General features: G+C 41.5%; 1 protein-coding gene across 1 annotated transcript in view; it reads left to right on the forward strand.

Moving 5' to 3' along the window:
• The window catches only part of LOC126281174 (zwei Ig domain protein zig-8-like), a 338,900-nt gene extending 326,611 nt beyond the window's left edge, over nucleotides 1-12,289 (forward strand). The window contains exon 6 of the mRNA XM_049979860.1: nucleotides 6,876-12,289. Within this exon, the coding sequence (XP_049835817.1) occupies nucleotides 6,876-7,009 (134 nt within the window). The 3' untranslated portion in view covers nucleotides 7,010-12,289. The remainder of the gene's footprint in view (nucleotides 1-6,875) is intronic.
• The last annotated feature ends 13,404 nt before the right edge of the window (nucleotides 12,290-25,693 follow it).

Below are 25,693 nucleotides of genomic sequence, written 5' to 3' on the forward strand. Positions count from 1 at the left end.
GCACGTCCGCATGTATCCCGTGCCACCCAACGTGCTCTAGAAGGTGTAAGTTAACTACCCTGGCCAGCAAGATCTCCGGATCTGTCCCTCATTGAGCATGTTTGGGACTAGATGAAGCGTCGTCTCACGCGGTCTGCACGTCCAGCACGAACGCTGGTCCAACTGAGGCGCCAGGTGGAAATAGCATGGCAAGCCGTTCCACAGGACTACATACAGCATCTCTACGATCGTCTCCATGGGAGAATAGCAGCCTGCATTGCTGCGAAAGGTGGATATACACTGTACTAGTGCCGACATTTTGCATGCTCTGTTGCCTGTGTCTATGTGCCTGTGGTTCTGTCAGTGTGATCATGTGATGTATCTGACCCCAGGAATGTGTCAATAAAGTTTCCCATTCCTGGGACAATGAATTCACGGTGTTCTTATTTCAATTTCCAGGAGTGTACTTAAAACTAACTACCCTAACGACAGCAGACACGTTCATGCCCGAGGAAGGATTCGAACCTATGACCATAGTGATCGCGCGGTTCCAGACTGAAGCGTCTAGAACCGCTACACCGGCCGGCTACTATTACCATAGCTTTTAAAATTTTGGCGCTTATTCTGCCACTTATCTTCATCTTCCACCATTTCTAAGAAGCAGTAATTGTTCTGTAACTACTCCCTACACACCTCTTGGAATTATTTGGAAGCTTCTTCCACAGCTCCCAGACAATCTACGATTCAATCTGTCGATCACGCAAATATTCAACTTTGCTGATCAAGTTTTCGCAAAATTGTTTCGTCGTGCCACACGAATTTATGTCTTAGGGTTTTTACACTACGAAACCGCGCCATACACTCTCCTGATTCTGCTCCGATCAATATTCTTTCAAGAACGGTTTCTTAAATTCTTGAACATTCGAAACACTGATGTTCAAGCCCCATCGCTTGGTCTCGCCCACTGGCACGTCAATTACAGCATTAATGCTTGCCTTAGCCGTCCACGATTCAGACAGTAGCCTTTCGCAATTTGCAATGAAGTCGGTAGCGTGCAATCCACCCCTTTTTTGAGGAGATCGAAACGCTCCTCCTTCACCTTGTATTCCAGTGTTACGTGCGTGGCATGACACATGGAGCTGGTTTTCGTCTCATACCTTTTCTAGTTAGGTTGCTTCGTAACTACTTGACACGTGGTTTTTGCTGGCGTTTCCACTTACTCTTTTTCTCATCACACACAGTCAACTGTTTCTTCACTCTAGTACCTACGTCTGATACCAAAGTTTGAAAATTTTTATCCTCTTCCCTATCGTCTGACGCTTAATAGTTAATCAATTTTTATATTTTTGTGACACTCGGTGATTGCATGGAAAGGAAAGAGACCCTGGTTGGTAATAATGACTGAGGATAATGACAGCACAGGTTCCTACAAGCTGTAACTATTGCAAATTATTATTCGATAAAGTTAGTCATTAAAGTTTGTTGCAGAAATGCCACTTGGTAATGCCTATACAATAAAAATTATACTCTGTCAGTTAACAGTCTTACGATGTTGTAGCTGTGCGGACGACAAAGAGTGTAGTCGATGGCAATGCTGAACTGCAGCTGGCTGAGAACCACGAATCGTCTCCAGAGCTACGGATAATTATGAGACTTGCAGTAGAATTGCAGCTTCCTCCTCCTGTCCATCCTGACCGTGTTCTCAACACTCGCTGGTCAATGAAGTAGGCGCGCCTACATTGGCGCGATCATAGCTGCACACGGCGTCTGCTGCAGCGCCCAACAAGCACTTCCGCACTATTTCAAAGACTTACATTGCTGTATCTGATCTCCGCTCTCAGCGTGACAGAGACTCTCCACACACAAATATAAACAACGGCACAGCTGTTGCCATTTCGTCGTTGCTATCGATAAATTTAAACAAACTCCCCTTGGCGATTACTCAGCAATTTACAATATTTACATTATTATTACAATCATTTATATACATTCTCAAATAAATACAGTATTACCTCCATTATCTATAAAATATAGTTTCCGTAACCAAGTTTACATATTCAGAATTAGCAGTATTTTACAAGTTATAAACGAATATTAAACGGCGAAAATTTTTGGATGGTGCATAAGGTACTTTCTCTTCATTTTCAGTGTTACACAACGTGTGTTTGTATGTAATATATTTTATTTTGCTGCCTTTGTACTGTATATCTCTCTTTTTATACTTTCTACTAGTGCCTATATACACTATTGGCCATTAAAATTACTACACCAAGAAGAAATGCAGATGATGAACGGGTATTCGTTGGACAAATATATTATACTAGAACTGACATGTGATTACGTTTTCACGCAGTTTGGGTGCATAGATCCTGAGGAATCAGTACCCAGAACAGCAACCTCTGGCCGTAATGACGTCCTTGATACGCCTGGTCCTTCAGTCAAACAGAGATTACATGGCGTGTACAGGTACAGCTGCCCATGCAGATTCAACACGATACCACAGTCCATCAAGAGTAGTGATTGGTGTATTGTGACGAGCCAGTTGCTCTGCCACCACTGACCAGACGTTTTCAATTGGTGAGAGATCTGTAGAATGTGCTGGCCGGGGAAGCAGTCGAACATTTTCTGTATCCAGAAAGGCCCGTACAGGACCTGCAACATGCGGTCGTGCATTATCCTGCTGAAATATAGGGTTTTGCAGAGATCGAATGAAGGGTAAAGCCACGGGTCACAACACATCTGCAATGTAACGTCCAATGTTCAAAGTACCGTCAATGCGAACAAGAGGTGGCACCCCATAACATCACTCAAATGATACGCCAGTATGGTGATGGCGAATACACGCTTCCAGTGTGCGTTGACCGCGATGTCACCAAACACGGATGCGACCATTATGATGCTGTAAACACATCCTGGATTCATCCAAAAAATGACGTTTTGCCATTCTTGCACCCAAGTTCGTCGTTGAGTGTACCATATCAGGCGCTCCTGCTTGTGATGCAGCGTCAAGGGTAACCACAGCCATGGTGTCCGAGCTGATAGTCCATGCTGCTGCAAACGTCGTCGAACTGTTCGTGCAGATGGTTGTTGTCTTGCAAACTTCCCCATCTCTTTACTCAGGGATTGAGACGTGGCTGCACTATACGTTACAGCCATGCACGTAAGATGCCTGTCATCTCGACAGCTAGTGATACGAGGCCGTTGGGGTCGAGCACGGGGTTCCGTATTACCCTCTTGAACCCACCGATTCCATATTCTGCTAACAATCATTGGATCTCGACCAACGCGAGCAGCAATGTCGCGATACGATAAACTTCAATCGTGATAGGCTACAATCCGACCTTTACCAAAGTCGGAAACGCGATGGTACGCATTTCTCCTCCTCACACGAGGCATCACAACAAAGTTTCACCAGGCATCGCCGGTCAAGAGCTGTTTGTGTATGAGAAGTCGGCTGGAAACTTTCCTCGTGTCAGCACGTTGTAGGTGTCGCCACCGGAGCCAACCTCGTGTGAATGCTCTGAAAAGCTAATCATTTGCATATCACAGCATCTTCTTCCTGTCGGTTAAATTTCGCGTCTGTAGCACTTCATCTTCGTGGAGTAGTAATTTTAATGGCCAGTAGTGTATATTGTAAATTTATTTTATATAATAACAACTGCTACTGCATAACAATTGTATTTTATTATAAGCCTAACGACTTTGTCGAGTTATACAGGAGTCTGAAGATGGCCAGTGAGGCACTGAAACTGGTAGCACAACAAAATTATTACAAAAAATCATTCCTTCTTCGAAAAAAGTACTTATCCACAACAACAAACTCATGTAATTGTGGAGATATCACAACCAAGCAAAATTAGAGTTCCCAAGAAGTGATATGACAGCACTGCAGACAACTCAGACATTATTGACCACTACTGCATACAGATGCAAATTGTAAACAAGGTAGCTGACTTCATCTGACATGTATGATTCACGGTAGTCCGTAATCACCAATGAACCACTAGACATGCAGCACTGCTGACCTTGACTCAGCACTCTCCTGAATGCATCGGTTGACTCATGTACTCACGAGACTAGCAAACCAATCAACCCAATACACACACACGGTATCACACCTCACTTCAGTAATTAAAAGCAGAAGTAGACTTCATGACAGACATGGCCAATGACACCGGCTTGTATGCTCTTCCATTCTACTTGATGGCACTAGAGGAACTGTGGGGAATGATCACCAATGTGTGCCACAACGATCAGCAGCAGAGCACACTATTACTGGTGGGTGTTCAAATTCTCGTGGGCAATAGGCGAATTTGTGCACCTACTCACTGCTCAGCCATTCCTATCTGCACATACACCACCTGGAACATATTCTGATACTACTTGCACAAAATGTCTGTCATGCACACAGCCTGCATACTAGGTGCTACCAATCGTTTACACAGACACACCCAGACCTAAGGGAGATAGGTCGTTCTAAGCTTTCAGTACTTCATCCCAGGTAATAACTAATATGTGTAACAGACGACGTGGAAATCGATCCAATATTTAGAAGGAGTTGTGGAACATTCTCACATACATATGTCCAATTTTATTTGTGTGTATGATATATTACAATCACAAAACTTGCCCTCCTATGTGTCTAAAGCAGACTGCACAATACATTCAGTACTATGGTAATTCCTTATAAATAATATACTTTTTCCCTTAACTCCAAAAATGCTATGTTAAGATTCTAATTTATACAATATGAATAAAAGGTGTATGTAGAAAGAAAAACGATTACTTAGAAAGACTTAAATATGAAGGTAAGTAAGAAATCAAAACAAAAGAAATAAATGTGAGCAACAAATGTAAATTTCTCTAGTTGACCTTTATTTTGCTGGTACCTTGGCACACCTTCTAGTTTGCCTTTGCTGAGTGGGAGAATGGCCTACACCTCAGCCATCTGTTCATTTCCTACATATATTATACATACACATCCAATCTGAATCATCTAGAATTGTACTTATAATTTAGTGTGCAGTTGTTGAGCGACTTAGGAAAAGCATTGATTCATCACCTTTGTAAATGACAATACCACAGTGTTACTAATAGCTGATTTATTTATATGTATTTAAATTATAGTTACATATGCTCTTATTCACCATCAGAAAATAACACTTAGTGACAATGCAGTGTTTTTCGCTACTTATGAGCTTACCATGTCCTAATGGTAGGCAATACTGCCATCCTTGCACACCTCATTATCATATACACTTTCCTTGTCACTCACTCCATCTCTCATATGTTTCTTTTTCTATCTTAAAAACCTACTGTGTACTAGCTTAGTTCATTCCTAGATTTATTAAATGTGATTATGTTGAATAACTTGAGTATGTCAGCATTCCTAATTAAGAATTTAATCACTTCCTCGGGTAAGAGGGTGGAGGGGGAGGGGAGAGTCATGTCGCCTACTTTCGACTTGGCATGGCATACCAGATAGTCAGGGAATCCTAAATAACCAAAGTGCACAATACTGACAGTCGAAAAGATGTGAGGCACCCAGAAAGGGCGAAAGAAACGAAATGATATTTCATGGGCAGAGAGGCTATGTGACGTTATTTCAGCGATTACGATTAGAATCAAATTTAGAAAGAAGTTGCACCCTCCTTGGTGTGCATGCGTGCACTGATCCGATTGGGAACGGAGTCATAAAGCTGTTGCATGCTCTCCTGAAGCAATCTGACCTCCACTGATCATTGATATTCTGGATACGGGAAGTGGGATGTATTTGACGTCCGAGAAGCTCCAACGCATGATCTATTGGGGACTGATCTGGGGATCTTTCGGCCAGATGAGTACCTGCTGAAAACACAAACAGTTCAGTGACATGCGCCATATGGAGATGAGCTTTGTCTTGTCGAAAAATGGCACCATGATACTGCTGCATGAGGTGTAACACATATGGACACAGGATGTCTGTGACATACTGTTCTGCACTCAAGTTCCCTGAATTACCATCAACCGTGTCCTAAAGTGATACCTGACAGCTACCTGTACCACAATGCAATGAGTGTCTGCACTATGCCTCTCCAAAATATTGTAAGGATGGGACCTCTCAGAGATCACTTCTACGCTTACTGATGATGGTCATGCAGGGTAGTGCAGAAGTGTGATTCATAACTGAACACATTGAGACGTCATTTGTCAGCAGCCCTTACTTCTACGTCATTGCACCACTTTAACGGCAGCCGACGCATGAGGCAGCAATTTCCTTGACTAGCTGCTGCTAGCGTTCGACCAATGGTGCAGGGCGACGCAGAATGAGTCCATTACCAATTCTCAGATGGCAGGCACAGATGCAAAGGAGTTATGACGTGTTAGGTGCCAATACAGCGAACCTCCTTCGTGGTGTTCAGGCATGGCTGATCAGAACCTTGGCGACGAGAATGCCTGCTGTAGTGTTCTTGTGTTGTCCAACATTGGACCACTGTCACATTCGAATGCTACACAATTCTGGATATTACACTATTCGACAACTGTCCAAAATGAAAACTACAATGACCCCTCATTCAAACACTGCTTCACACGAGCAAGTGGCATCTTCGTGTCCTTCACGTTACTCATTCAACCTGTTATGCTGTTCACGCCATCTTATGTACGCTATCAGCACTAGTAAAACATTAAACACGAACAGACACTAATGCAATATGGTGGCCATTCTCCGCATCACAGACAACTGCTACCATTTACATACCCACCGCCTGTGTGTACACGTAAAAAGTTACATTGATATTTGACCACGTCTAGTGGGTGCTACCTTTTTATGTGTGGATTCAGGATTAGTGGACTGAGTGCCTCCAGTATACGGAAGACGGGCAATACGCTTAAACAAGAGGCTGTTCTGCCCGCAGGCGAGACGCCAGCCGCCATGCACCACGGCAGCTGCGCCACGGGTCTGCAGCCGCCACCAATCCGACTGCTGCCCCAGCTGCTGCTGATGCTGCTGCTGCCTCTGGTGGCGTCTCGGCCGCTGGCTGTGTGCTAGCACCACTGGCGTCTTTGGTCGATGTTGGCGCTGCCTTCAGAAGCTGTGTCGTGCGGCAATATTTTCACCACTGCCTGTGTGTGTGTCCAATGTCGTTTTTGTGTACAATAATTTAAGGGCGGTAGAGATAAAGTTCAGCAGAATTCCACTAAAAGAAGGACCGATTTGCTATCAGAAAATTCTGCAGACTGCACTTTGTGATGGTACAAATGTTTTTCCTTCTGGATACTATCTTTAGAAACATTTGATGTTGTTCAAAACCTTAGAAACCAGTGCACAGCACATACGAGTACAGTAAACTAATAGTGAGTGTTAAGAATAATGGCACCCTTATAATTTATTTTATTGCGACTTGTCTGACAGTGACATTGGTGGCAACGGAAAACTTGTTACATGTGAGGGAGCAATAAGCACTGTATTGTACGTCTTAGAAGCTTTAAAGGCATTCGTCAGGAATGACGTGAAATGTCATGGATTTGTGAGTCCATGTGGCAGACAGAGAATCGGCGAACGACAGTTTAGTAGCGAGCCTACCTTATGACAGAGCCACATACCCATCTGATATTTCATTCTGAGTATATTTCAAAATCATCGTTGTTCAGAGTTTGACACAGACTCGTGTTCGGTAGGAACTGCGGTGAGTCTACTATGACTTATATACCCACTCAACTCAGATTCGCTTTCTTAAGACAAAGAAAGGCCAATTCCACCTCGACAGATTTACATCATATTAGTCATCTGGGACGTCTACCGATCGATTTCTGAGCAGGATGTCTCGTTATTGAGCAGAGGGTTGATCCGACGGCTTGCAGATCCCGTCTCGGTGGACATTTTATTGTTTACTCTTGGTACTAGCTCTATGCAAGAAAGGTGGAAAACTCTACAAGATGGAGAACGAGAGGGTTCGGCGGGAAAAGGAGGTAACCATCAATTTGATAAGGATTTGTTTGATCATTTTATCTGTTGTCGTTTATGAGAGTAATAAAAAACCAGCCGGAGGCCTGTAAGCGTAAACATGTACCTTAATTTCGAATGTATTGCCCAGCACAACTGAATCACTTTTCTCACTGTAATACGAGGCAGTGAATGACAGTCTCGCAAAATTCATGAGCCGCCGTTGTGAAACATTCCTGAACTGCTGCCTGACCCCCTGGTCTGAGGTCAATGGTTTGCCTGTCGGTGGTTTCATTATCCCCAACGAAAATGGTAGAATCCCATGGAGACAGATCTGGACTGTATGAAGGGCGTCTGGATGTCTGGTATTTCAATGTTTGCCAGAGCTCCTTGACTGCGTTTTCTGTACGGGGCCTTGCATTCTCACGGAGCGGAAAGACTCCTTATCCTTTCGATTTCATCGCTTTGGGAAATGCAGACAAGGTTTGTGAATGTCGCTATGCATTCATCGTTGTCTAATGTTGCAGGAAGCTGATAACAACGGGGTCCTTTTCTTCAATGAAGGTGAACATCACCTTTCCCGCACTTGTGTGGACGGCCTTGGATCTTTTTGGAAGGCTATGACCCTGCATGCTTCCACTGGAAACTTCGGCGTTTTGACTCGAGTTCGAAGTGATGACACCATGTCTCGTCTCCAGTGAACACAGGTGATAGGAACTTAGTTCATTTTGGCATAGAGGTATAGATGTTCCTTTTTTTGAGAATGTTTTGGGTGATGAGGCTTCTCGCTGGTTTGATGCTACCCTTCACGACTTCTTCCATGACAAGGTCATCATCTTGGAGTTGTATCTACATCGAACTTTATCAGTTATTTCGGTGGATTTTCAACTTTTCTCCCATGCTCGTTTCTCCCTTCGCCATGCTCACCAAGAGATCCAAACAGAAACGTAATCAGAGCTATTTGCCAGTGGAGAGATCGCCATGACACTTTTTCAGTTACAGGTCACATTTCCTCTCTATGCGCATTAAGTTTCTGTAACACACAGATTTTTTATTGCCTTCTGCCTTGTCACGCCTTGAAAATTGCTCAGTCACCGCCTTTAGCGACAGTTTCCACCCCCAGGACAAGAAGGTTCTCTGGAGCTCAATCCGCCCCTTCACCCGCTTTTAAAAGGTAGTTGGCAGAATGAAGGTAACTTATTGCACCGAAAGTCTTCGGCTGCCATTTCTGATGATCTTTGTTTAAAATTTAAGAAATGGTTTTGAATCTAACACAGGTCCTAGGATGTTTTGATTGAAAGACTACACTCCTAAACTAGGGTTGTACATTTGTATGTAAGTGAAGGAAAGCAAAAGTCTTAGAGCAATTTCCCATCGATATATTGGTATAAACTAGAGGAGCGCAATTTTTTGCATATTACTTTTACTGTTATGGAAAGCAAATTTGCTGCATCTGTCAGAATACTTTGGGGATGGCGGTACTATGTTCCTTTATTCTGACAGTTTCACAACATACACTGAAGCACTACACTATCGTTACACCCCATGTGAAGTGAGATATATGACGGTCTGCAGGTGTTGAAAGTTGTTCACAATACTACGACACTGGAAAATTGCTTACAGGCTATGGACAGGAACCGATATTTATCTGATGTTATTACCCAACATAGGGAAACTTTCCAAATCCTGTTACTCTGTTTGAAAAGCTACAATATCCGTACTACTAAAAAACGTATTAAGAAATAAAATATTCGCGTACTTCAGAGTTATTACTTTTACAATTGGCACAATGTTTAATTCGGTTTATAAAACCGAAATAAACATTGAAATTCACTGAAAACAATGGTTTTGTGTAAGTACACGATGGTCCTTTGCAAGAATTAGAGCCATCTGCCCGCTATAAACACCACTGTCACCTTCTCCTTAAAACGCTGCTTAAGTGGGTGTGTGGTGGAGTCCTTATTGCTTAATATGTTGGTTTCAACATAGAGGAAACTTGCGGGATACCAAGTTTCCGTTCTTCGAAACCACTAAATTTTCTTTGGTAATTCGATTGTTTAAATGTTATGAAGAACTATCCTCTTTGATGCTTATTTGTGATTTAATCACAAGTAAAGTGATTGATTTTATCCTTCTTGTAGCACACTTGTTTCTAAATCTCAGTTAACTGTGCGGAAACGGAATCATTAAATTTAAGGAAGAAAATATTTTAGAATCTGCTTCTTTATCAATATGTACAATTTTAGAACAAGTATGAGTTCACACAGTGAAGTTAATGAAACATAATAATTTGTTTACAAGGAGGACGAAGGAGATCCTCTGTATTACAAAAGAAGAAGTGTTGTGTAAATTAAAATGCACGAGTATCAACGATAATAATGCTCGTGGTTATTCAGTAGACAGCGACGTCTCCTCTGAAGTCTTGAGGACAAAACAGTGTGTGGTTGTAACACCACGATAGTAGGTATGGTGGTTGAATTAGAAGCCGTTTCTCTGGCCAGGTTCAGACTACAAGTGAATTCCAGGTATACAATCACAATTGTAACCTAATCCTCCCCATCCTCCACCCCAACTCCACAGTGTCAAAATGAAACTATGCATTGCTAGGCTAGATATCGAATTCACCTTTTCTGTGTCACGATTTGTATTTCTTCAACTGATTGCCACTGCAGAGCGTCCCTTCTGAAGTAAGATCTGTATATTTGAAACACGATGACGAGTACTAGTCAGAAACAGGCTTCTGTGAGGTACAACAAGGTTTCACTGTCTTAGTCGTAGTCACATTAAATCAGGAAGGGTGAAACTGAGTCCCGTTCTATTACACTTTCCATCTCTAGTAATTTTGCTATATATAAGCAACATATTCAGTATCAAAGACAACAAGGTTTATGCCCATCTTCCAGCAAAAGCCACACATCTATTTGGACTGTTCTCTCAATTAATAGATAAATGTGTGAACTAACTCTATTTTCTATTTGTAAATGAGCTAGAGGTCAAAATGGACCCAACTGTTCATTTCTACACATTACTGTTTGTGTGATCAACATAGGGACGTCTTTTCCACATTATGGTCTCAATGCAAGCATTTTCTTTTCTGTAGAAATTTGATGAAGAATTTAATTTTAATGCTAAGTTCATTGTAACATCACAGTTATACCCACTTTATGCTTTTTCAGTTTATTTTTATGTTTAATATGGCGAGGGTATTAATTGTGAACAACTGGAACAGGAAGGACGACTGAATTTTCTCCTGTGATGCCGACATATTCTCTAATGATGAAGTCCTGCTCTCCCTGAATTCGTTATAGCTTCCCATCGAAAATAAACTTCAGCACAAAGGAATTATCAGAAATAAATCTGAATTTGCTATCTGGTGCATGTAGATGGACCATTTTTCACTGTCAGATGTTGGCTGAAGAAGCCCAACACGTCGAAGCATAACACACAAAATGAAATGATTAATCTGCTTTGGCTGGTGAAATATATCTTCAGTCTTTCTGCTTGGACACCCAGAGTATGTCCTAAAAAGAACGATTGTCTGCACCAACTCAGCGGTAAGGAATGTTTCACTTCATTTCAAAAATTAAAGAAAACAGCTAGAAGTAAAAAATTTAATTTAATAATCAAATAAATTTTTAACGTTCCAAAATTATTGGATTAACTGGTCGTCCTTTCAAACGATGTCATTCAAATAAATGATGTTGTGAAGTCGACTAAAGGCCACCGTATCTCCTGAAAAATACAGAAGTGAAATATTGCTCTGTAGACATAACAAAATACTGTTTGTACCTCCGTCGGTTCAGATATTTAGGTGACACAAAGGAAAGTTTGAGTTTAAAGACGTCCAGCATAATAAAACTGTTCTCAATCTTTTGGAATTATAGGAATATCGAGCTGAGTGATTGAGCATTGTTTGGCGAAATTTATTAGCTTTGCTTGGAGGGCAAGGACTATGTCTTCTCTTTCGATAAATTAGCGTTATTGTTGTATTCATTGCTCAGGTGTTGGTTTATTTACAAGAGACTTTATTCGGCTATGATGTACGCAGATATTCTGTGACACCATATTCTGTTCACACATGAGTAATTTACTGGCTAAGGCATAATATTTCCTGACGATTGTTTTGAAGAGTGTGTGTAAAGTAACGCATTTATTGTAAACTGTTTTTCATGCACATCATTTTATGTTTGACCTGTTTTATCTTTAAAATTGGCTTTATTTCTATTTCTATTTTAACCGAAAGTAAACGTGAGTACCTCAGGTGTGTAAGAACATGTTCTTTTGATTTACATTACGTTACTTGTGAGAAAATTAGATGTATCTGTGATGTACATTTCTATATACTTTGCTTTCTGTATGTACTGGACTAATAAAAATTTTATACTTTTGTAATGGATGAAAGAAATCAGACACTCATAGTTGTCGTCATCTACAGTGCGATATCACTGAATGCGTTTCTTCTCAGATTTTTTTGTCAACATTCGTATCTGAAAAAACTGATATATATATATATATATATATATATATATATATATATATATATATATATATATATATATATATATATATATATATATATATATATAAAATTTTCTGAAAGGAATGGGATTGCTATGGATTGCGAAGAAATTGTTGTTATAACCTTTTTGGCACTTTAACATGCAGTTAAATGGAAGACTGAGGAATAAGGAAGTTTTCATTTCTAAAGCAGAGTGTAAGATCACACCTTTGTACAAATGCAAGTAGAAGCTTACAGCAAATATGAACAAAATGCTGCTGAGAAGTCATTGTAAAGCTGCTAAGACCTGCAAACGATATGAAATCGTCGCAGAATATCTTTTCGCATGTTTCTGATGTCCAGTCCGCCGTACTGTTGCCCACAAAGTCATGATTCACTGCAATGAAATGCATATATTGAAAATTTGTTCCATTTTGAATATTCTTGGCAGAAAGGTTGGCCAAAGACCAAGTGGTTTGTGATGCACTGCAAAGGAGACATAAAGTGAGGGCAATATGAGATACAGTGTTTTCCTAGTATCTTCCCCTGTTCTTCAATAGCATGTGTGCTATATCCGCCTTTTATTGTTTCTCACTTCAGTGAATAAAGTGAACTTCTTATGGGTAGATACAGAGCGTACTTTACACTATGTGCCTTCTACTCATCACATATTTCTGCTGGTTCTCAACAGTGGGCAGTATAGAGCCGAGAAATGAACTTCTACACGTTTTTAGTAATTTTAAAATATGTGTTGAAAATTAGTGTACACTAAACTATCCAATAACTATCCTATAATTTCATCACAACAATACAACGATGAATTTCTCTTGATGGCACTGGCTTAGGAATACCTTACACTATCACATTATGGTGTGATTGCTTTCATAATATTTTAGGTGTTTAACATTAAGTTTTATGCCTAGTGCTGGCGTCTGTTATTTTTTAACATAAACAGCACTCACTTTGAACTACATTCATGATACAAATGAATGTCATTCACATTAGTGAGGTCACAAATTTACTTTCTGTGTATTAAAAAATGTAAATGTCGTGTGACTAGGGCCTCCCGTTGGATAGACCGTTCGCCAGGTGCAGCTCCTTCGTTTTGACGCCACTTCGGCTACTTGCACGTCGATGGAAATTAAATAATGATGATTAGGACAACACAACACCCAGTCCCTGAGCGAAGAAAATTTCCGACCCAGCCGGGAACCGAACCCAGGCCCTTAGGATTAAAATCTTTTCGCGCTGACCACTCAGCTAACGCGGGCGGACTTCTGTGTATTACACTTTTATATTTAGTGACGCTGAAACCATGAAACTTCTTAAGACCAGCGTTCCTGATCCTTTTTATCTTGAACGAACGAAGATAAGAAGGATGATGTAGGTCTCATGGTCGAGGAAGATGTTAGAGTGATAGAAGTCACTTGTAATCAGATGATGATTCTGTAACACTTGTTGCAATTCAGGGAAGAAGAAATACTTAGTGACAATTGTTACTATACTCTTAGTTTCGTAATTTGTGAAATATCTATGGACAAAGAACTGAATAACATTTGTATTGCTTTCACGGTGTCTGACCGTAATCTGCTTTCGAGGTGGTTCATATGCATCGGATGGGACGTTTACTGTGATGCGATTTTCCGACTGCACTTGTGTGTACATCAGTCCTTCGATGTCCGACAAACTGAGAAATTGTACTAACATCAGAACAGAGAACCCATCAAACAGGGAACTCAGTGAACGCTTGTATATTTTTACATGTAATAATAAATAACATTTTTATGATGCTTACATGAACATATTTATGCATCACAGTTGATAACATATAAATAAAATGTGTAAAAGTGAATATGGAAAATATACCAATGCTGGGATAATAATCGTGCTTGTGTCTTGATGCAGAATACACATTATCTACTCAGAAGTAATAGTGTACTTGTTATGAAACTTCCTGGCAGATTAAAGCTGTGTGCCCGACCGAGACTCGAACTCGGGACCTATGCCTTTCGCGGGCAAGAGCTCTACCATCTGAGGTACCGAAGCACGACTCACGGCCGGTACTCACAGCTGTACTTCTGCCAGTATTACTCCACTAGGGATCCGTGAAAGTTTTGGCGCATGTGATGTGCAAAGATTTAGCAGAAAACGCCGTCTGTTTACATTAAAGCAGCTGACAAGTCTACTCAAACTTCACACTAATATGGGAGAAGTATAGTGGCTGTCAGTCACGAGTGAGGTTAAGTTTTCAGCGAAGCAATGAAATTGCTGCTATCACTAGAAAGAAGTGATCCCTCTCTCCCTCTTTCCCCTTATTTTGTGTACCACACACACACACACACACACACACACACAGAGAGAGAGAGAGAGAGAGAGAGAGAGAGAGAGAGAGAGAGAGAGAGAGAGAGAGGGAGGGAGGGAGAGATTTATGTGGCTCCTGTCGACACCTGATCCGTTAATTCGACCACAAAACAGATTAGGTCAGGTAGTGCGTCGGAAGCTGGACTGCGTAGCACTCAATTTGATCAACGGTGAGTGAGGGCAGGTAACAGATCGCAACTCGCTTAGCGCCTGCGCCGAAAGCGCGGGCAGCGCGGACAGCGCACGGAACGGACACATTGACGCCGCTACAGCCCCGACGCACGGCTCACAGACTGGCGTCAGGCCGTCGTAAAGGGCTATGGAAGGAGGTGAAAGGGGGGGGGGGGGGTGCAGGCAGCGTCAGACGGGCGGGAGATATTGCGGCGCTTTAATTACTGCCGGCTGCGCCCGCGACTGATGACGGCGCCGGAATGCGCCATATTGCATCCACCCTGTCCGCTGCCCTAGCCTGCTCTGGCGGCGCACAGGCGCTAGCTAGGCCTGCCGCGCTACACAGCCGCCTGCCAGCACCACCAACCTTGTGCTCGTCTATACAGTTCTTTTTTTTGGGTCATCAGTCTTTTGACTGATTTTATTTGGATCGCCATTATTTCCTACTCCGTGGAAGTCTCTTCATCTCAAAATAGCACTTACACCCGACGCCCTCAGTTATTTGCTGAATTGTTGAATTTAGAGAAAACTTTCGGCGGTATTGATGTACATCAACAAAAGTAAACTAGAATTAAATCAAGCGATGCTGAGGGAATTAGGAAATGAGACACTAAAACAAGCAGAAGAGTTTTGCTACATGAACAACAGAATAATTTATTCTTGTCAAAAAGAAAAGCTATTACTCGATGTCTGTTTTGCCGAAACCGGTGATCTGAGTAAATTCTCTACTAAAGCGATCTTGGCATTTTAAAGTTTGTTACTTCTATTTTCATATCGCTATACATCGCTCCTAGAGTGAAATAATGTGAAACATTACTGTGTATAACAAGGCGGAAATCCCCATTAATGTATGAGTACAAAATAAATGATCAGTCTTTGGAAGTGGTAATATCAGTCGACTATCTAGGTGTGACTATTCGAAATGATCTCAAATGGAATGATCAGATTACACAAGTAACGGAAAAAGCGAACTCTAGATTGTGATTTATTGGTAGAATCCTGAAGCGATGCAGTCCTTCAACAAAGGAAATAGCTTACAATACGTTAGTTCGTCCAGTCTTAAGACTATTGTTCGTCTGTATGGGACCCCTACCAGCTGGGTCTGATTCAAGAGATTGAGAAGGTCCAAAGAAGACCGGCAAGATTCGTGACTGGTACATTTAGCATTACACATCTCACAGAAATTTTGAAGTGGGACACAGTTGCAGATAGACGAAGCGCTAAACGGAAGGGGCTGCTCACTAAATTCCAAAATCAAATCTTCGGCGGGGATGTAGATCATATATTATTATCACCAACTTTCAAATCGCGTAATGATCATCATTCAAAGATAAGGGAAATAAGAGCTCGTACTGAGGCGTTCAGACAGTCGTTTTTCTCTCGCACGATCAGTGAGTGGAACAGGGGGGGGGGGGGGGGGGATATGACTTTGGCCGAATTGTGCCCTCCGCCACACACAGCTTGGTGGATAGCGGAGTATATATGTAGATGTAGCTCACAAGAATTTGTTAAAATGTAATGTCAATTTAAGTGGCAGGAAGTCTTTTATGAAGGTATTTGTCTGGAGTGTTGCCTAGCACGTAATTGAAACGTGGATGATAAGCAATTCAGACAAGTTTTTCAGTAGGGGTGATGCTGAAGCATGCTGTAGGCGAGGTGGGTAGATCGTATAGCTAATGACGAGATAGCGAACAGGATTGAGGATAAATGGGAGGGTTCTACATCTACATCTACATCTACATCTACATCCATACTCCGCAAGCGGAGGGTACCTTGAGTACCTCTACCAGTTCTCCCTTCTATTCCAGTCTCGTATTGTGCCTCAACTTGACTAAAAGAAGGGATCGGCACTTATGACACTTCCTGAAGCATCAAGGAATCCTCGGTTTGGTAAAGAAAGAACGTGCAGTGAGTAAAAATTGCAAAGGGAGGGCAAGGGACGAATACACTTAACAGGTACAAATGGATATAGGATGCAGTAGTTATTCGAACATTAAGAGATTTACTCAGGGTAGAATAGCGGGAGAGCTGCACCAAACCAGTCGTCAGACTCAACACCATAACAGCAATATTAGATATTTACTTGCATTACCCGTATTTCATTTACTGTTGATAACTGAACAGTCTCATGACGTGAAGTCCTTTTCTTCCTGCTACTACACTTCACTAATGTCCACTATATGTAACTATTCTGAACCCATTATCTCTCTTACAACTTCTGTTTCTGGTTAAGGGATCTAACATTCCATGCTCCAGTCCGTTGTAGGTGTTTTGTTTCTATTGATTACATCCTCCGAGTAGCTCCAACTGCAAATCGAAATGGTGGGCTATTTTACATTTCGAATTTTTTACACAAGCAGATGCTGTCATTACTCAGCTATACAGTGTAGCTGAGTCTCCTTTAGAAATATGAGGGCTGTAGCTTCCCCACTGCATTCAGCCATTCATAGTTCCATTATGGCAATGCCATGTCGACTGAATGTTACAAGGCCAGATTTTGACTCTGCAACTACTGAACAGGCTGCTTTTTTCTTCACAAACTTCAAATTAGTCTGCTCTCTCTAGAGATACCCATCCAGTCCGCTTGTACCTCCGGTAAGGCTACCTCAGCAAGTTCTGTCTCCCACAGGACACAAATTACGATGCATCCACAAATGTGGTGATACCATCATTTTTTAACAGAGAAACAAAAAATCTTATTTATGGCACATATAAATTTTAAAAGTGTGTCTAGCCTTAAATTGATAATGTTTTATCATAATTAAAATTAAAATTTCTCAATAATATTTCTCAAAGCCAACAATGAACAACATATTATGTGTAACTTCAAGAAAAATGTTTTTGCTAATTTTCAATAACTATTTTCAATTTAGATTTATTTCCCCATTTATATTTTTATTTATACTGGTTTAGTGCAGTTAACCAGCTATCTAAGTTTTATTTAATAAACGTAGTGAAAGTGCTAGAATCCGTTTCATTTAAGACAAAAAATCTTTACCGCACTTGTGTGTCAACAATAATGGCAGAAATGTCATGGCAAGCATTTAATATTTAATTTGCTAATTTATTTCAGTATCAACAAATTTTCTCAGAAATGTATCACTGTTTTTTATACATCGAAAATCCGATTGTTGCAAATGTCTATATTCTTCCTACGATATGTCTTTTCTTCGACATGTTGAAAAGTTGACATGTCAGTACTTAAAAATATTTTACTTCCTGTAGTTTTCAAAGATGAAATGGGCACCATGAAGGCTCCTACGAGAGGGAGAGCTTGTTTGATCATGAGTTAAAAGTAAAATGGAAGTCGGTATAGGAGACAGAGTGGATCAAGTATTCGTCAGTGTTTAACACGGCCTTGGAACACTTGCAATCAAATAAGTCAGGTGGGATGGACAACATTTCTTCGGCATTTCTTAAGTATTGGGGGAAATGACAACAAAACGACTATTCAAATTGGTGTGCAGAATCTATGGGACTGGGGGTATACCGTCAGAATTTCGGAAAAGATTCATCCAAGCAGTCCCGAAAACAGACACGGCAATTAAGTGCAAGGTCTATCGCTCAGTCTGCTTAACAAATTACTGAATCAAGTTGCTGACAATAACAATACACAGAATAGTGAAAAGAAAATGAAGGAGCTGTTAGATGATGATCAGTTTGGCTTTGGAAAAGGTAAAGCCACCAGTAATGTGGTTAGGAAGCGGGGTCAGGGAATGGTAAACACCTCAGCCCAGACCAAACGTATTTACAATTTTATTGCAGCTAAAACTGAGTACATTTGATAAAATCATTAAATTACTGAATTGTAAAGAAAACCAAAATAAAAACAGATGAAACTCACTTTTTTTAAAACTCACCAAGGAAGCTCAACGTTAAAGGAGTAAGTAGTATAGGGCACTAATGGTCATTAACATCATAAAACAATTACAACACCAATATAAGATAGTTTAGCATCAAAAATTTTTAAAAACACCAAAGATCAAAGTAAGTAATGTTAGAGCAACAATTTATTTTAAATGCACCAACAATAAAATAGTTTATAATCAAAAAAATTTAAAACCCCGAAGACTAAATTAAACAATGTAATATTAAAACTTATTTTACAGGGGCCAATAATCATAACAGACACTGTAACGTTCCTTAGATTTAAACTTAGTACAAACAAACCTCCAATGACAAAGATTAAATTAGAACCCAGATTTTAAGCTGATGAAGAACGCCGAGGACTTTTCCTAAAAACTATGCCCAGAAGCTGATATTTACATTTGACATTTGTTGTAACTGGTTATCCCCCTAGTTTTACACAGGCAGAATAAAAACGTTTTACATACCTAAAACAGAGAAAAGCAATGTTACCACATATATAACAGCATCTTAAAGCACACAGGTATCATACAAAAGAAGGAATTAGTTTAGTACCATTCTTATCACTTGTAACATAAATGAATTTAGCAAATGAATAATCAGTTACTAGACGGCACACATTGAAGCAAGTGCCAACTTAGGCGGTGAAAGACAAAGCAATTTATGAAAGAATGCCACCCAGGTGGCGTAGTATTTACAAACGAAATTAAGTCACCCAAAACACACATAAGCTACTGCTGGCAGTCTAACTGGAGTTTTGAGTAAAAGGAATACACAAATGATGGGGAATCTGAACTCTCCTGCTGAATAGTACGTTCACTCTCCTTTGGCGCAACTTAGTTACTGAACAGTACAGCAGACACAAGCCCACTATTAACCTCCTTAATAGGATGGTAATAAGTGCCGCACAGCAGGTATACGTCGATGAAGAACAGGTTGATTACAATTGAAGTGCAGCTACCAACGAAGGCCCAGTAGGGACTATAACTATCGTATGGCAGCAACACTTGGTAGGTGAGCTAATGCGTTAATGTGGAACCGATTTACGATGGAAAAAACCAGTTCCAATTCTGGTCATCAGGTGCAAATCTGGCGTTGTACAACATCTCGTGAACACCTCTGCCGCTTATACAGAACAAATTGTGTAAGTGGCAGTTAACCGTAAAATCAGGATTATACCTTTCTCACCTGTTTGCACTTTTCTGCAACGTCCAATTCCTAATCCATTACACATTCAAACATTCCTTTACGTCGTTCTTGCATTCACAGTGTCAGATTTGCACCTTGTTGCCAAAACTGACACATTTTTTTCCATCATAAATCAATTCAGCATTAATGCATTAGCATGTCTACCACGTTTCTCTGTCATACGGTAATTACGGTCCACTCTGGACCTCTGCGAGTAGTTGCGCTTTAATTATAATCAGCCTGTAGTTTGATGACAGAATTAAACACTGACTCCGCCACACTGATATGTTTCACAACATTAGTGGTGATGGCACAAAAGAAGTTACGACTTAACACGTGGCCACCCACCACCACATAGCCACCTTCAAACGGGAAAACCTGTCCCCTCTTAAAATCACAACGCGCCACTTCCCTAGGCGAGCTTCACGTGTTCCTCGTTGCTGGCAGACTGGCTGCCCGTACCCCTTTCATCGTCTTCAAAAGCGGAACATGCGGAAATGGCGCTTTCTTGCGTCGTGCCAAGGAAACTTAAAGTGAAGGCAGCACCTTTAGCTTACCCAAAATATCGATACCAGATGCAACTCTGACATTGCACTTGATAATGGAAGCAAGGCTTAAGAAAAAATCAGAAAAAGTTAACAGGCTTTGTCGAGTTGGAAAAAGCATTACCCACTGTAAAACGGTGCAAGGTGTTTGAAATTCGGAGAAAAATAGGGGTAAGCTATGGAGAAACACAGGCAATACAGAACACATACAAAAACCAAGTAGAAACAAGGAAAATGGAAGATCAAGAACGAAGTTCTCATAGTGAAAAGGGTGTAAGAATAGTAGGGGGCCTTTCGCCCCAATTTACAATTTACGTTACAAAAGGTATGACGGAAATAAAAAAGTTTCAGGAATTGGGTTAAATTCGTTCGAAAGGTTTGTTTGTTGTTGTTGTTTTTTTGGGGAAGGAGACCAGAAAGCGAGGTCATCGGTCTCATCGCATTAGGGAAGGACGGGGAAGGAAGTCGGCCGTGCCCTTTGAAAGGAACCATCCCGGAATTTGCCTGGAGCGATTTAGGGAAATCACGGAAAACCTAAATCAGGATGGCCGGACGCGGGATTGAACCGTCGTTCTCCCGAATGCGAGTCCAGTGTCTAACCACTGCGCCACCTCGCTCGGGCGTTCGAAAGGATTTCAATGTATAAATACGCTGATGTCATTGCTATCCTGATTGTAAGTGTAAGAGAATTACAGGATCTGGAATAAACAGCATGGTGAGTACAGAATTTAGATCGAGGGCACCCCGAAGAAAGAGGAAAGAAATGAGGACAATCAGAAATGAACTAAGCGATAACAGTAACATCAAAATTTGTGGCCCCTAGGTAGCTGAACTGAAAGGCTACCTTGGAAGTAAAACAACACATGATGTACCAACCAAGGACGTAAAAAGGAGACCATCGCCCACATAGAGGGCATTCCTGGCCAAAAGAAGTCTACTAGTATTCAACATTGACCTTAATCTGTTAAATTTTTGAGAATATAAGTTTGTAACGCTGCGGAGTAAGGTAGTGAATCGTGGATTATGGGAAAATTGGGAAATAAAAGAATCTAACCGTTTGAAATGTGATGCTATAAGAGGATGATGAAAATTAAAACGAATGATAAGGAATAAAGAGGTTCTACGCAAACTCGGAGAGGAGACGAACAAGCGGAACACATTGATAAGAAGAAGGAATGGGACGATAGGATTTGTCTTAAGACCTGAAGAAGCAACGTCCGTGGTACTAGAGCGAGCTGTTGAGGGTGAAAATTATAGAGGAAGACAGAAACTGGAATACATCCAAGAAATAATCGAAGATGTAGTGTGCAAGTGGTATTCCTAGACGAAATAGTTGCCGCAGGAGAGGAATTTGAAGTGAGATGGATTAAACTAGTCAGAAGGCTGAAGAACCAAAAAAGAAAAAAAGTTAAGTTCCCTTGGTAGCATCCTCCACTGCCGTCACCCTCAGGACAGCCATCGTGGTAAGTACACTATCATCGTCAGCGACATCACAGCACTCGCCCCGACCAGTGCATATAACACTCATGCCCTGGGCTTGGTTCACCTTTTCCCAAGAGGACAACAGAAACACTTAGCTCTATACCATACTGATGCTACCGCACCCAATCTGTAGGGTAAGCTGCACCTAAACTGACGACGCAGACACATAGATTCTTGTCTGCGCAGACCATCCAGGGATATACAGCATGTAACGAGGCGATTTCTATTAATTAAAAAAGTGTACATTTGTTGTGACAGAAAAACACGTTAGATACTAAGCTGACCCTCAGTTAAAATACCTATTAAAAAGGATTCTGTAACGTAATTAGTGATTATGGTTTGATAAAGATGAAATCATTTTAATGTAAAAGTATGTGTGTCTTCTGAAACTGGTAAACCTCCATTTAGTAAGAGTAGCTGTTGACTTCTGGAATGAACCACAGTCGTCACAAACAGTTTCACATTTACTGCTAGATGCAACTATCTCCTACATGATTTGTTTCGACTATTGTATTTATGTTCGACTCTATGAATTTAACAAAACCGTAACAACCAACAATTCAGAATACGCTTCTCTGGATTAGCGACACCTTCATTTATGGGATATGATGCTGAAACATAATGCGAAACTACACTCCTGGGAATTGAAATAAGAACACCGTGAATTCATAGTCCCAGGAAGGGGAAACTTTATTGACACATTCCTGGGGTCAGATACATCACATGATCACACTGACAAAACCACAGGCACATAGACACAGGCAACAGAGCATGCACAATGTCGGCACTAGTACAGTGTATATCCACCTTTCGCAGCAATGCAGGCTGCTATTCTCCCATGGAGACGATCGTAGAGATGCTGTATGTAGTCCTGTGGAACGGCTTGCCATGCTATTTCCACCTGGCGCCTCAGTTGGACCAGCGTTCGTGCTGGACGTGCACACCGCGTAAGACGACGCTTCATCCAGTCCCAAACATGCTCAATGGGGGACAGATCCGGAGATCTTGCTGGCCAGGGTAGTTGACTTACACCTTCTAGAGCACGTTGGGTGGCACGGGATGCATGCGGACGTGCATTGTCCTGTTGGATCAGCAAGTTCCCTTGCCGGTCCAGGAATGGTAGAACGATGGGTTCGATGACGGTTTGGATGTACCGTGCACTATTCAGTGTCCCCTCGACGATCACCAGAGGTGTACGGCCAGTGTAGGAGATCGCTCCCCACACCATGATGCCGGGTGTTGGCCCTGTGTGCCTCGGTCGTATGCAGTCCTGATTGTGGCGCTCACCTGCACGGCGCCAAACACGCATACGACCATCATTGGCACCAAGGCAGAAGCGACTCTCATCGCTGAAGACGACACGTCTCCATTCGTCCCTCCATTCACGCCTGTCGCGACACCACTGGAGGCGGGCTGCACGATGTTGGGGCGTGAGCGGAAGACGGCCTAACGGTGTGCGGGACCGTAGCCCAGCTTCATGGAGACGGTTGCGAATGGTCCTCGCCGATACCCCAGGAGCAACAGTGTCCCTAATTTGCTGGGAAGTGGCGGTGCGGTCCCCTACAGCACTGCGTAGGATCCTACGGTCGTGGCGTGCATCCATGCGTCGCTGCGGTCCGGTCCCAGGTCGACGGGCACGTGCACCTTCCGCCGACCACTGGCGACAACATCGATGTACTGTGGAGACCTCACGCCCCACGTGTTGAGCAATTCGGCGGTACGTCCACCCGGCCTCCCGCATGCCCACTATACGCCCTCGCTCAAAGTCCGTCAACTGCACATACGGCTCACGTCCACGCTGTCGCGGCATGCTACCAGTGTTAAAGACTGCGATGGAGCTCCGTATGCCACGGCAAACTGGCTGACACTGACGGCGGCGGTGCACAAATGCTGCGCAGCTAGCGCCATTCGACGGCCAACACCGCGGTTCCTGGTGTGTCCGCTGTGCCGTGCGTGTGATCATTGCTTGTACAGCCCTCTCGCAGTGTCCGGAGCAAGTATGGTGGGTCTGACACACCGGTGTCAATGTGTTCTTTTTTCCATTTCCAGGAGTGTATTTTAACCATCCCCACAAGTCACGTAGACGCCGCTTTTTCATGCTGTGAGGGAGCCAAAAATATTTATGTTACACTAACAATGAATATTATTTCATTTACAGAACACATTAATAAGAAAGGTGAACGACATGGCCTTTACACAAATTATAGCAGTGAATCCATTAATATGTTGCGCCGTAGCTCACTACCGTGTCAATATATACTAAAATTCAATCTTTAATCTGACGCCTGTAAACATGCTCAGAGAGCAGTAAACAAACTGGCAAAACAAACGAGCAGCATCTGTTGACGCTGTTTACTGCAGCCAGCCAGCAACGACACACAAACAAAATTTTGATTTGGCTGTGAGTAACTATTAATACCGATTTATACCGCTGTTCGTTTTTTTTAGAAATAGTTACTACTATCACGGTTTAATTCCAGTGATTTTGAAAATGTACTGAATTGTAATTTCGTTACTGTAATCACCTCTATATAATTAGCAGGAAAGATACCCTGGAGGAAATAAAGAAAATTACTCTACTATTTAAGTAAGAAAAAAGCAATCTGCATCGCAATAGCATGAATTTATATTTGAGCATACACCTTCGGAACACCATTGCTGGTACTTCAGGAAATTGTTTGTCTGTGATACTAATGAAATACTAAAATTACAGCCGTGAAATTGCATATTATCCATTTCATAATGACTGACCTTATTTTGGTCACATCGTATGACGAAAATCGATGTGTTGTACCTTCCAAGATTTGTGTAAATGTCTATTTTCGTTTGGTGTATGAATGTTACGTTTTAGTTGAAATACCATACGCGCTAATATTTAAGAGAGAGAGTGCTTTCCTCGACCATTTTTTGTCGAGTTTCAAATTTGAGAAGTCATAGAAGTCAGACTACAGTTAGGAGAAAAATTTCCTTTGCTCAATTTAAAGGTATACTGAAGTTCCAGACAAATTGTCCTTGCTCTCCAATGAGTCGTTTTGTCCTAATGATGGGCGCAGATTGCTACAATTCGCCTGAAGGTGATACAAGTGTGTTGGTAGCCCTGCACAAGGCCGCACGCATGGAGACAGAGCTCTCGTGAAGGATAAATAACTTAGGTTGTAATTAATTGTAGTTGAACAATTGTAACTAATTAAATACGTTTTTAGTGTACTCTTCAAGCTCACCATTAAAAGTTTTTCTTTTAGTTGCGCAGTGTTCCATTAATGGTGGAAAGATCGTTTGCTTACTTACTGCTGCTTAAGCCTAATTTTTCGAGTGTGCCTATTTAGCGTTAAACCGCAATTTTAAGTGCATTTGCTATAGTTTACCTTATTAAATACGTTCACTAGGGTGCTCTTTAAGCTCACCATTAAACGTTTTTCTTTTAGTTGCGTCGTGTTCCAGTAATAGCGAAAAGTTCGTTTTGTTTATATTCCGCGGCTTTGCCTTACTTTCCGAGTGTACATACTTAGCATCATACCGCAATCTTAAGTGCATTTGCCATAGATTAACTGATAAAATACGTTCATTAGTGTGCTGTTCAAGCTTGAAATTAAAGGTTTTTCTTTTATTTGCGTATTCTTCCAGTAATCGCAAGAAGTTGGATTTGGTTACATTCGGCTGTTTAGGCCTAATTTTTGA

This window comes from Schistocerca gregaria, chromosome 7, assembly GCF_023897955.1.
Source record: "Schistocerca gregaria isolate iqSchGreg1 chromosome 7, iqSchGreg1.2, whole genome shotgun sequence".
Lineage (NCBI taxonomy): Eukaryota > Metazoa > Arthropoda > Insecta > Orthoptera > Acrididae > Schistocerca > Schistocerca gregaria.